Source organism: Callionymus lyra, chromosome 3 (genome assembly GCF_982586985.1).
Source record: "Callionymus lyra chromosome 3, fCalLyr1.hap1.1, whole genome shotgun sequence".
NCBI classification, from domain to species: domain Eukaryota; kingdom Metazoa; phylum Chordata; class Actinopteri; order Syngnathiformes; family Callionymidae; genus Callionymus; species Callionymus lyra.
In genome coordinates, this window is record NC_141820.1 from 2,567,671 (window position 1) to 2,581,993 (window position 14,323).

The window sequence follows — 14,323 nt, forward strand, 5'->3', positions numbered from 1 at the left end:
AATTTCCAACTATAATCAAACAATTTTCAACTATAATCAACAATTTCCAACTATAATCAAACAATTTTCAACTATAATCAACAATTTTCAACTTTAATCAAACAATTTTCAACTATAATCAACAATTTTCAACTATAATCAACAATTTTCAACTATAATCAAACAATTTTCAACTATAATCAACAATTTTCAACTTTAATCAAACAATTTTCAACTATAATCAACAATTTTCAACTATAATCAAACAATTTTCAACTATAATCAAACAATTTTCAACTATAATCAACAATTTTCAACTATAATCAAACAATTTTCAACTATAATCAAACAATTTTCAACTATAATCAAACAATTTTCAACTATAATCAACAATTTCCAACTATAATCAAACAATTTTCAACTATAATCAACAATTTTCAACTTTAATCAAACAATTTTCAACTATAATCAAAAATGTTCAACTTTAATCAAACAATTTTCAACTATAATCAACAATTTTCAACTTTAATCAAACAATTTTCAACTATAATCAACAATTTTCAACTTTAATCAAACAATTTTCAACTATAATCAACAATTTTCAACTATAATCAAACAATTTTCAACTATAATCAACAATTTTCAACTTTAATCAAACAATTTTCAACTATAATCAACAATTTTCAACTATAATCAAACAATTTTCAACTATAATCAAACAATTTTCAACTTTAATCAAACAATTTTCAACTATAATCAAACAATTTTCAACTATAATCAAACAATTTTCAACTTTAATCAAACAATTTTCAACTTTAATCAAACAATTTTCAACTATAATCAAACAATTTTCAACTATAATCAACAATTTTCAACTATAATCAAACAATTTCCAACTATAATCAAACAATTTTCAACTATAATCAACAATTTTCAACTATAATCAAACAATTTTCAACTATAATCAAACAATTTTCAACTATAATCAACAATTTTCAACTTTAATCAAACAATTTTCAACTATAATCAACAATTTTCAACTTTAATCAAACAATTTTCAACTATAATCAACAATTTTCAACTATAATCAAACAATTTTCAACTATAATCAACAATTTTCAACTTTAATCAAACAATTTTCAACTATAATCAACAATTTTCAACTATAATCAAACAATTTTCAACTATAATCAAACAATTTTCAACTTTAATCAAACAATTTTCAACTATAATCAAACAATTTTCAACTATAATCAACAATTTTCAACTTTAATCAAACAATTTTCAACTATAATCAAACAATTTTCAACTATAATCAAACAATTTTCAACTATAATCAACAATTTCCAACTATAATCAAACAATTTTCAACTATAATCAACAATTTCCAACTATAATCAAACAATTTTCAACTATAATCAACAATTTTCAACTTTAATCAAACAATTTTCAACTATAATCAACAATTTTCAACTATAATCAACAATTTTCAACTATAATCAAACAATTTTCAACTATAATCAACAATTTTCAACTTTAATCAAACAATTTTCAACTATAATCAACAATTTTCAACTATAATCAAACAATTTTCAACTATAATCAAACAATTTTCAACTATAATCAACAATTTTCAACTATAATCAAACAATTTTCAACTATAATCAAACAATTTTCAACTATAATCAAACAATTTTCAACTATAATCAACAATTTCCAACTATAATCAAACAATTTTCAACTATAATCAACAATTTTCAACTTTAATCAAACAATTTTCAACTATAATCAAAAATGTTCAACTTTAATCAAACAATTTTCAACTATAATCAAACAATTTTCAACTATAATCAAACAATTTTCAACTATAATCAAACAATTTTCAACTATAATCAAACAATTTTCAACTATAATCAAACAATTTTCAACTTTAATAATGAAATAGTATTTTGAACCAATAAATGTTTTGTCTAAATAAAGAATAAAGTTCAAAGACATAAAACTGGTGAAAGATTGATTTTTAGTTGCATTTACAAACTTTTGATTCGTGAATAAAATGTTTCAAAAACCTCCACAGATGAATGATCTCAACGATCCACAGCTTTGAGTTCAAACCTCATTATCTCTTAAAGGTTTGTCACTGCCAGTCATTCTTTACTCAGTCATTCACTCAGAGCTGCTCATTGTTCACGTGTCGACACTTTGTTCGTCTGCGTCGACTCTGACACGAGTTTCATTCAAGTGACGGAATATTTGACAACAATTTACTATGAAGTTTGTACATATGTGTGTATAAGGTGTGTACATACATACAAGTGTGTATAAAGTGTGTACATACATACATGTGTGTATAAAGTTTGTACATGTGTGTATAAAGTGTGTACATGTGTGTGTATAAAGTGTGTACATGTGTGTGTATAAAGTGTGTATATGTGTGTATAAAGTGTGTACATGTGTGTGTACATACATACAAGTGTGTATCAAGTGTGTACATGTGTGTATCAAGTGTGTACATGTGTGTATCAAGTGTGTACAAGTGTGTATCAAGTGTGTACATTTGTGTATCAAGTGTGTACATGTGTGTGTATCAAGTGTGTACACGTGTGTATCAAGTGTGTACATGTGTGTGTACATGTGTGTATCAAGTGTGTACATGTGTGTATCAAGTGTGTACATGTGTGTATCAAGTGTGTACATGTGTTTGTGTACATGTGTGTACCAAGTGTGTACATGTGTGTATCAAGTGTGTACATGTGTGTATCAAGTGTGTACATGTGTGTGTGTACATGTGTGTATCAAGTGTGTACATGTGTGTATCAAGTGTGTACATGTGTGTATCAAGTGTGTACATGTGTGTATCAAGTGTGTACATGTGTGTGTGTACATGTGTGTATCAAGCGTGTACATGTGTGTATCAAGTGTGTACATGTGTGTGTGTACATGTGTGTATCAAGTGTGTACATGTGTGCATCAAGTGTGTACATGTGTGTGTGTACATGTTTGTATCAAGTGTGTACATGTGTGTATCAAGTGTGTACATGTGTGTATCAAGTGTGTACATGTGTGTATCAGGTGTGTACATGTGTGTGTGTACATGTGTGTATCAAGTGTGTACATGTGTGTGTGTACATGTGTGTATCAAGTGTGTACATGTGTGTATCAAGTGTGTACATGTGTGTACATGTGTGTATCAAGTGTGTACATGTGTGTATCAAGTGTGTACATGTGTGTATCAAGTGTGTACATGTGTGTGTGTACATGTGTGTATCAAGTGTGTACATGTGTGTATCAAGTGTGTACATGTGTGTATCAAGTGTGTACATGTGTGTATCAAGTGTGTACATGTGTGTATCAAGTGTGTACATGTGTGTATCAAGTGTGTACATGTGTGTGTGTACATGTGTGTACCAAGTGTGTACATGTGTGTATCAAGTGTGTACATGTGTGTATCAAGTGTGTACATGTGTGTATCAAGTGTGTACATGTGTGTATCAAGTGTGTACATGTGTGTATCAAGTGTGTACATGTGTGTGTGTACATGTGTGTATCAAGTGTGTACATGTGTGTATCAAGTGTGTACATGTGTGTATCAAGTGTGTACATGTGTGTATCAAGTGTGTACATGTGTGTATCAAGTGTGTACATGTGTGTGTGTACATGTGTGTATCAAGTGTGTACATGTGTGTATCAAGTGTGTACATGTGTGTATCAAGTGTGTACATGTGTGTGTACATGTGTGTATCAAGTGTGTACATGTGTGTATCAAGTGTGTACATGTGTGTATCAAGTGTGTACATGTGTGTATCAAGTGTGTACATGTGTGTGTGTACATGTGTGTATCAAGTGTGTACATGTGTGTATCAAGTGTGTACATGTGTGTGTGTACATGTGTGTATCAAGTGTGTACATGTGTGCATCAAGTGTGTACATGTGTGTATCAAGTGTGTACATGTGTGTATCAAGTGTGTACATGTGTGTGTGTACATGTGTGTATCAAGTGTGTACATGTGTGTGTGTACATGTGTGTATCAGGTTGTGTACATGTGTGTATCAAGTGTGTACATGTGTGTATCAAGTGTGTACATGTGTGTATCAAGTGTGTACATGTGTGTGTGTACATGTGTGTATCAAGTGTGTACATGTGTGTATCAAGTGTGTACATGTGTGTATCAAGTGTGTACATGTGTGTATCAAGTGTGTACATGTGTGTGTATCAAGTGTGTACAAGTGTGTACATGTGTGTATCAAGTGTGTACATGTGTGTATCAAGTGTGTACATGTGTGTGTGTACATGTGTGTATCAAGTGTGTACATGTGTGTATCAAGTGTGTACATGTGTGTATCAAGTGTGTACATGTGTGTATCAAGTGTGTACATGTGTGTATCAAGTGTGTACATGTGTGTGTGTACATGTGTGTATCAAGTGTGTACATGTGTGTATCAAGTGTGTACATGTGTGTATCAAGTGTGTACATGTGTGTGTGTACATGTGTGTATCAAGTGTGTACATGTGTGTATCAAGTGTGTACATGTGTGTGTGTACATGTGTGTATCAAGTGTGTACATGTGTGTATCAAGTGTGTACATGTGTGTGTGTACATGTGTGTATCAAGTGTGTACATGTGTGTATCAAGTGTGTACATGTGTGTATCAAGTGTGTACATGTGTGTATCAAGTGTGTACATGTGTGTATCAAGTGTGTACATGTGTGTGTGTACATGTGTGTATCAAGTGTGTACATGTGTGTATCAAGTGTGTACATGTGTGTATCAAGTGTGTACATGTGTGTGTGTACATGTGTGTATCAAGTGTGTACATGTGTGTATCAAGTGTGTACATGTGTGTGTGTACATGTGTGTATCAAGTGTGTACATGTGTGTGTGTACATGTGTGTATCAAGTGTGTACATGTGTGTATCAAGTGTGTACATGTGTGTGTGTACATGTGTGTATCAAGTGTGTACATGTGTGTGTGTACATGTGTGTATCAAGTGTGTACATGTGTGTGTGTACATGTGTGTATCAAGTGTGTACATGTGTGTATCAAGTGTGTACATGTGTGTGTACATGTGTATATCAAGTGTGTACATGTGTGTGTGTACATGTGTGTATCAAGTGTGTACATGTGTGTGTGTACATGTGTGTATCAAGTGTGTACATGTGTATATCAAGTGTGTACATGTGTGTGTGTACATGTGTGTATCAAGTGTGTACATGTGTGTAGCTGACCTTGTGTGAGCAGCTGTAAAGTACGAACTTCCTCTCGGACTCTCAGCTGCAGCACCTGCTGAAGGATATGTTGTCTCTGAACTTCCTGCATGATTCCCATCCTTTCCAGCTTCCTGTCCGTCAATCTCATCAGAGCACGACCTGCAACATGTCAGCAGCATGTTATTGTATTACTATATCATATTATTATACTATTATATAATGGTATTATATAATGATATCATGTTATTATATTACTATATCATATTATTATACTATTATATTATAGTATTATATAATGATATCATGTTGTTATATTACTATATCATATTATTATACTATTATAGAATGATATCATATTATTATACTATTATATAATGGTATTATATAATGATATCATGTTATTATATCACTATATCATATTATTATACTATTATAGAATGATATCATATTATTATACTATTATATAATGGTATTATATAATGATATCATGTTATTATATCACTATATCATATTATTATACTATTATAGAATGATATCATATTATTATACTATTATATAATGGTATTATATAATGATATCATGTTATTATATCACTATATCATATTATTATACTATTATAGAATGATATCATATTATTATACTATTATATAATGGTATTATATAATGATATCATGTTCTTATATCATATTGTTATATTATGATATTACATCATATTATTATATCATAGTATTGAAATCATATTATTATACTATTATATCATAGTATTATATTATTATATCATGTTCTTATATTATGTTATATTATTATTATTATTATGATTATTATTATATCATATTATATTATATTATATTATGTTATTATAATATATTATAATATAATGTTATTATATCATGCTATTATATTATTATATCATGTTCTCATATTATATCATTATATCATATTATATTATATTATGTTATTATAATATATTATAATATAATGTTATTATATCATGCTATTATATTATTATATCATGTTCTCATATTATATCATTATATCATATTATATTATATTATGTTATTATAATATATTATAATATAATGTTATTATATCATGCTATTATATTATTATATCATGTTCTCATATTATATCATTATATCGTATTATATTATGTTATTATATTTTTACATCATATTATTATATCCTATCATTATATCATTATATCATATTATTATATTAAGTTATATCATATTATAATATTATTATATCCTAATATTATATCTTATTATTATATCAATTGTGATGTAAGTCAGAAAACATTTTCATTCAGATTAAGATATAATTTCATTAAATGAAACTCAAACACAAAACTAACAATAAATAATAAGAATCAAACTTGATCTTTGCTCAGGTTTGTTCTCGACAAACAATATCTTTGATCAAATAAACAACAAGATTCTGATCGGGTTCTGATCCAACTGTGATCGTGATGAGACAACCAGAGGTTCTGCTGGAGAACGAGGCGCAGGATAGATGGATGATGGTGACTGAGGACCAGAGGATACGGTTGACTGCATTATTATATTTCTGTGCTGCAGTTCAACCTCCGGCCTCTAGATGGCAGCAGTCGTTACGTCCTCCGCAGTTAAAGGGAGAATGATGACTGAGGACGAGAGGATACAGTTGACTGCATTATTATATTTCTGTGCTGCAGTTCAACCTCCGGCCTCTAGATGGCAGCAGTCGTTACGTCCTCCGCAGTTAAAGGGAGAATGATGACTGAGGACGAGAGGATACAGTTGACTGCATTTGTATATTTCTGTGCTGCAGTTCAACCTCCGGCCTCTAGATGGCAGCAGTCGTTACGTCCTCCGCAGTTAAAGGGAGAATGATGACTGAGGACGAGAGGATACAGTTGACTGCATTTGTATATTTCTGTGCTGGAGTTCAACCTACGGCCTCTAGATGGCAGCAGTCGTTACGTCCTCCGCAGTTAAAGGGAGAATGATGACTGAGGACGAGAGGATACAGTTGACTGCATTTGTATATTTCTGTGCTGGAGTTCAACCTCCGGCCTCTAGATGGCAGCAGTCGTTACGTCCTCCGCAGTTAAAGGGAGAATGATGACTGAGGGCGAGAGGATACGGTTGACTGCATTATTATATTTCTGTGCTGGAGTTCAACCTACGGCCTCTAGATGGCAGCAGTCGTTACGTCCTCCGCAGTTAAAGGGAGAATGATGACTGAGGGCGAGAGGATACGGTTGACTGCATTATTATATTTCTGTGCTGGAGTTCAACCTACGGCCTCTAGATGGCAGCAGTCGTTACGTCCTCCGCAGTTAAAGGGAGAATGATGACTGAGGACGAGAGGATACAGTTGACTGCATTATTATATTTCTGTGCTGCAGTTCAACCTCCGGCCTCTAGATGGCAGCAGTCGTTACGTCCTCCGCAGTTAAAGGGAGAATGATGACTGAGGACGAGAGGATACGGTTGACTGCGTTATCATATTTCTGTGCTGCAGTTTAACCTCCGGCCTCTAGATGGCAGCAGTTGTTACGTCCTCCGCAGTTAAAGGGAGAATGATGACTGGGGACGAGAGGATACAGTTGACTGCATTTGTATATTTCTGTGCTGGAGTTCAACCTCCGGCCTCTAGATGGCAGCAGTCGTTACGTCCTCCGCAGTTAAAGGGAGAATGATGACTGAGGACGAGAGGATACGGTTGACTGCATTATTATATTTCTGTGCTGCAGTTCAACCTCCGGCCTCTAGATGGCAGCAGTCGTTACGTCCTCCGAAGTTAAAGGGAGAATGATGACTGAGGACGAGAGGATACGGTTGACTGCATTATTATATTTTTGTGCTGCAGTTCAACCTCCGGCCTCTGGATGGCAGCAGTCGTTACGTCCTCCGCAGTTAAAGGGAGAATGATGACTGAGGACGAGAGGATACAGTGAGTCCAGCAGCTTTTAAAGCTTAAAGCAAATTAAAAACTATGCAACAACAAAACTACAATCATTCCAGTCGTCAACAAATGGTTGAAAATGCTTATCTTCACATTTCTCTTGATTCTGTCTCTTAATCAATGGTTTGTGTTTCGTCCGGTGATCGATTGATCGATTGATCGATTGATCGATTGATCGACTCCTGGTTTGTTATGATATTTCTTCACGATCGACCGCCATGTAAATGCTTTTAATCGACTGACAAACCCGGAGATGTTTTCCCTGCATGTCATCGATGTGTAACATGAGTCCCGTCAGCCGAGGATTCATTATCTTCCTCAGGTTTGATGTAACAACAATTACGCCTCAATAACAAGCGGGTCGTGAAGTCGACTCTAATGAAGCTCTGAGGCTTTAATCGACACTAATGCGTTTCACTTACGGACGCCGCGTTTATACGTCGCCTGAACAAAGACAATCTTTTCTTTGAACAATGAGGCCCACGTTCATACTTTAAGCTGCTCCGGGTTTTACTGACGGAGAAACCAGACGCGCTGGAGGAGCGATGGCGACCAGAGAGTCGATCACATGACACGATCAACGTTCAGTCACGTTCATCGTGTCATGTGATCGACCAGAGAGTCGATCACATGACACGATGAACGTTCAGTGACGTTCATGGGATCTTCAACGTCAAACAACTTTAAACGTTGTGACAAAACCACGTGAACAGACTCACAACAAGTCATTTTTCACAAATACTGGTCGCAGTTTGAACAGCAGAACAGAAGTTTTACATCAAAGAACATGATATAACTTGAACTGATGAAATACAAAATAATCACAATGGAAGTTATTTTTCATTCGAGGTCAGAGATCTTTGTTGAAGGTTAAACGTGAAGTTCAAAAGTTACAAGATGCACGAGTTACAAATGAGTCGTTACACAAGTGTAACAAGATGCATGAGTTACAAATGAGTCGTTACACAAGTGTTACAAGATGCATGAGTTACAAATGAGTCGTTACACAAGTGTAACAAGATGCATGAAGGGACAAATGAGTCGTTACACAAGTGTAACAAGATGCATGAGTTACAAATGAGTCGTTACACCAGCGAGTGACTCACATGCCTTGAATGAGTCCAGAAGGTCTTCGACCAACATTTGAGGTTCTCTGCGAGTGAGGAACAATGAGGTGCTCGGATGGATGTGCAGGTGTCGACAGGTGTCAACATGTGTCAACATGTGTCAACATGTGTCAACAGGTGTCGACATGTGTCAACAGGTGTCAAGATGTGTCAACATGTGTCAACATGTGTCAACAGGTGTCAACAGGTGTCAACAGGTGTCAACATGTGTCAACAGGTGTCAACAGGTGTCAAAAGGTGTCAACAGGTGTCAACATGTGTCAACAGGTGTCAACATGTGTCAACAGGTGTCAACAGGTGTCAACAGGTGTCAAAAGGTGTCAACAGGTGTCAACAGGTGTCAACATGTGTCAACAGGTGTCAACATGTGTCAACAGGTGTCAACATGTGTCAACAGGTGTCAACAGGTGTCAACAGGTGTCAACAGGTGTCAAAAGGTGTCAACAGGTGTCAACATGTGTCAACAGGTGTCAACATGTGTCAACAGGTGTCAACATGTGTCAACAGGTGTCAACAGGTGTCAACATGTGTCAACAGGTGTCAACAGGTGTCAACATGTGTCAACATGTGTCAACATGTGTCAACATGTGTCAACAGGTGTCAACAGGTGTCAACAGGTGTCAACATGTGTCAACAGGTGTCAACAGGTGTCAAAAGGTGTCAACAGGTGTCAACAGGTGTCAACATGTGTCAACAGGTGTCAACAGGTGTCAACATGTGTCAACAGGTGTCAACAGGTGTCAACATGTGTCAACATGTGTCAACAGGTGTCAACAGGTGTCAACAGGTGTCGACATGTGTCAACAGGTGTCAACAGGTGTCAAAAGGTGTCAACAGGTGTCAACAGGTGTCAACATGTGTCAACAGGTGTCAACAGGTGTCAACAGGTCAACAGGTGTCAACATGTGTCAACAGGTGTCAACAGGTGTCGACATGTGTCAACAGGTGTCAACAGGTGTCAACAGGTGTCGACATGTGTCAACATGTGTCAACAGGTGTCAACAGGTGTCGACATGTGTCAACAGGTGTCAACAGGTGTCAAAAGGTGTCAACAGGTGTCAACAGGTGTCAACATGTGTCAACAGGTGTCAACAGGTGTCAACATGTGTCAACAGGTGTCAACAGGTCAACAGGTGTCAACATGTGTCAACAGGTGTCAACAGGTGTCAACAGGTGTCAACAGGTCAACAGGTGTCAACATGTGTCAACATGTGTCAACATGTGTCAACAGGTCAACAGGTGTCAACATGTGTCAACAGGTGTCAACAGGTGTCAACAGGTGTCAACAGGTGTCAACATGTGTCAACAGGTGTCAACATGTGTCAACATGTGTCAACATGTGTCAACAGGTGTCAACATGTGTCAACAGGTGTCAACAGGTGTCAACATGTGTCAACATGTGTCAACAGGTGTCAACATGTGTCAACAGGTGTCAACAGGTGTCAACAGGTCAACAGGTGTCAACATGTGTCAACATGTGTCAACATGTGTCAACAGGTCAACAGGTGTCAACATGTGTCAACAGGTGTCAACAGGTGTCAACAGGTGTCAACAGGTGTCAACAGGTGTCAACATGTGTCAACATGTGTCAACAGGTCAACAGGTGTCAACATGTGTCTTCAGGTGTCAACAGGTGTCAACATGTGTCAACATGTGTCAACAGGTGTCAACAGGTGTCAACAGGTGTCAACAGGTGTCAACATGTGTCAACAGGTGTCAACATGTGTCAACATGTGTCAACATGTGTCAACAGGTGTCAACATGTGTCAACAGGTGTCAACAGGTGTCAACATGTGTCAACAGGTGTCAATATGTGTCAACATGTGTCAACAGGTGTCAACATGTGTCAACATGTGTCAACATGTGTCAACAGGTCAACAGGTGTCAACATGTGTCAACAGGTGTCAACAGGTCAACAGGTGTCAACAGGTGTCAACATGTGTCAACAGGTGTCAACAGGTGTCAACATGTGTCAACAGGTGTCAACAGGTGTCAACATGTGTCAACAGGTGTCAACATGTGTCAACAGGTGTCAACAGGTGTCAACAGGTCAACAGGTGTCAACATGTGTCAACATGTGTTAACATGTGTCAACAGGTGTCAACATGTGTCAACATGTGTCAACAGGTGTCAACATGTGTCAACATGTGTCAACAGGTGTCAACATGTGTCAACATGTGTCAACATGTGTCAACATGTGTCAACATGTGTCAACAGGTGTCAACATGTGTCAACAGGTGTCAACAGGTGTCAACATGTGTCAACATGTGTCAACAGGTGTCAACATGTGTCAACAGGTGTCAACAGGTGTCAACAGGTGTCAACATGTGTCAACAGGTGTCAACAGGTGTCAACAGGTGTCAACATGTGTCAACATGTGTCAACAGGTGTCAACATGTGTCAACATGTGTCAACAGGTGTCAACATGTGTCAACATGTGTCAACAGGTGTCAACAGGTGTCAACATGTGTCAACAGGTGTCAACAGGTGTCAACAGGTGTCAACATGTGTCAACAGGTGTCAACAGGTGTCAACAGGTGTCAACAGGTGTCAACATGTGTCAACATGTGTCAACAGGTGTCAACAGGTGTCAACATGTGTCAACAGGTGTCAACATGTGTCAATATGTGTCAACATGTGTCAACAGGTGTCAACATGTGTCAACATGTGTCAACATGTGTCAACAGGTCAACAGGTGTCAACATGTGTCAACAGGTGTCAACAGGTGTCAACATGTGTCAACAGGTCAACAGGTGTCAACATGTGTTAACAGGTGTCAACAGGTGTCAACAGGTGTCAACATGTGTCAACAGGTGTCAACAGGTGTCAACAGGTGTCAACAGGTGTCAACATGTGTCAACATGTGTCAACAGGTGTCAACAGGTGTCAACATGTGTCAACAGGTGTCAACAGGTGTCAATATGTGTCAACATGTGTCAACAGGTGTCAACATGTGTCAACAGGTCAACAGGTGTCAACATGTGTCAACAGGTGTCAACAGGTCAACAGGTGTCAACAGGTGTCAACATGTGTCAACAGGTGTCAACAGGTGTCAACATGTGTCAACAGGTGTCAACAGGTGTCAACATGTGTCAACAGGTGTCAACATGTGTCAACAGGTGTCAACAGGTGTCAACAGGTCAACAGGTGTCAACATGTGTCAACATGTGTTAACATGTGTCAACAGGTGTCAACATGTGTCAACATGTGTCAACAGGTGTCAACATGTGTCAACATGTGTCAACAGGTGTCAACATGTGTCAACAGGTGTCAACATGTGTCAACATGTGTCAACATGTGTCAACATGTGCCAACAGGTGTCAACATGTGTCAACAGGTGTCAACAGGTGTCAACATGTGTCAACATGTGTCAACAGGTGTCAACATGTGTCAACAGGTGTCAACAGGTGTCAACAGGTGTCAACATGTGTCAACAGGTGTCAACAGGTGTCAACAGGTGTCAACATGTGTCAACATGTGTCAACATGTGTCAACAGGTGTCAACATGTGTCAACATGTGTCAACATGTGTCAACATGTGTCAACAGGTGTCAACAGGTGTCAACATGTGTCAACATGTGTCAACAGGTGTCAACAGGTGTCAACAGGTGTCAACATGTGTCAACAGGTGTCAACATGTGTCAACAGGTGTCAACAGGTGTCAACAGGTGTCAACAGGTGTCAACATGTGTCAACATGTGTCAACAGGTGTCAACAGGTGTCAACAGGTGTCAACAGGTGTCAACATGTGTCAACAGGTGTCAACAGGTGTCAACAGGTGTCAACATGTGTCAACATGTGTCAACATGTGTCAACAGGTGTCAACATGTGTCAACATGTGTCAACATGTGTCAACATGTGTCAACAGGTGTCAACAGGTGTCAACATGTGTCAACATGTGTCAACAGGTGTCAACATGTGTCAACAGGTGTCAACAGGTGTCAACAGGTGTCAACATGTGTCAACAGGTGTCAACATGTGTCAACAGGTGTCAACAGGTGTCAACAGGTGTCAACAGGTGTCAACATGTGTCAACATGTGTCAACAGGTGTCAACAGGTGTCAACAGGTGTCAACAGGTGTCAACATGTGTCAACAGGTGTCAACAGGTGTCAACAGGTGTCAACATGTGTCAACATGTGTCAACATGTGTCAACAGGTGTCAACATGTGTCAACATGTGTCAACATGTGTCAACATGTGTCAACAGGTGTCAACAGGTGTCAACATGTGTCAACATGTGTCAACAGGTGTCAACATGTGTCAACAGGTGTCAACAGGTGTCAACAGGTGTCAACATGTGTCAACAGGTGTCAACATGTGTCAACAGGTGTCAACAGGTGTCAACAGGTGTCAACAGGTGTCAACATGTGTCAACATGTGTCAACAGGTGTCAACAGGTGTCAACAGGTGTCAACATGTGTCAACATGTGTCAACATGTGTCAACAGGTGTCAACATGTGTCAACATGTGTCAACATGTGTCAACATGTGTCAACAGGTGTCAACAGGTGTCAACATGTGTCAACATGTGTCAACAGGTGTCAACATGTGTCAACAGGTGTCAACAGGTGTCAACAGGTGTCAACATGTGTCAACAGGTGTCAACATGTGTCAACAGGTGTCAACAGGTGTCAACAGGTGTCAACAGGTGTCAACATGTGTCAACATGTGTCAACAGGTGTCAACAGGTGTCAACAGGTGTCAACAGGTGTCAACATGTGTCAACAGGTGTCAACAGGTGTCAACAGGTGTCAACAGGTGTCAAGACCTTGAAGTGTCGCCAGAGACAATGATTGGCGTTGTGGTGATTCTTGGGTGTTGAGGGAAGAGGTTTGGAAGTTTATTGAAATTTATTTTCATAATTTGATGATTTTTGAAGGTTGAAATATTATTTATTATTTTGTATAGTTTGTTATTGTTTTTCCAAACAACAATAGTGTTGCTTAAGAATCAACCCTGATCTGACGATCCAGAGCTTCGACGTGGTCACATGATGGTCTGTGTGTCGCATGATTGGCCGAAATCTGGATCAAGTAGCTCAGGTTCTTTTTATAGTTTT

General features: G+C 37.6%; 1 protein-coding gene across 1 annotated transcript in view; it reads right to left on the bottom strand.

The window, feature by feature from the left end:
• samd12 (sterile alpha motif domain containing 12) overlaps window positions 1–14,323 on the bottom strand; it is an 85,840-nt gene that overhangs the window by 40,052 nt on the left and 31,465 nt on the right. Inside the window, exon 4 of the mRNA XM_087786164.1 lies at window positions 5,208–5,348. Within this exon, the coding sequence (XP_087642290.1) occupies window positions 5,208–5,348 (141 nt within the window). The remainder of the gene's footprint in view (window positions 1–5,207; window positions 5,349–14,323) is intronic.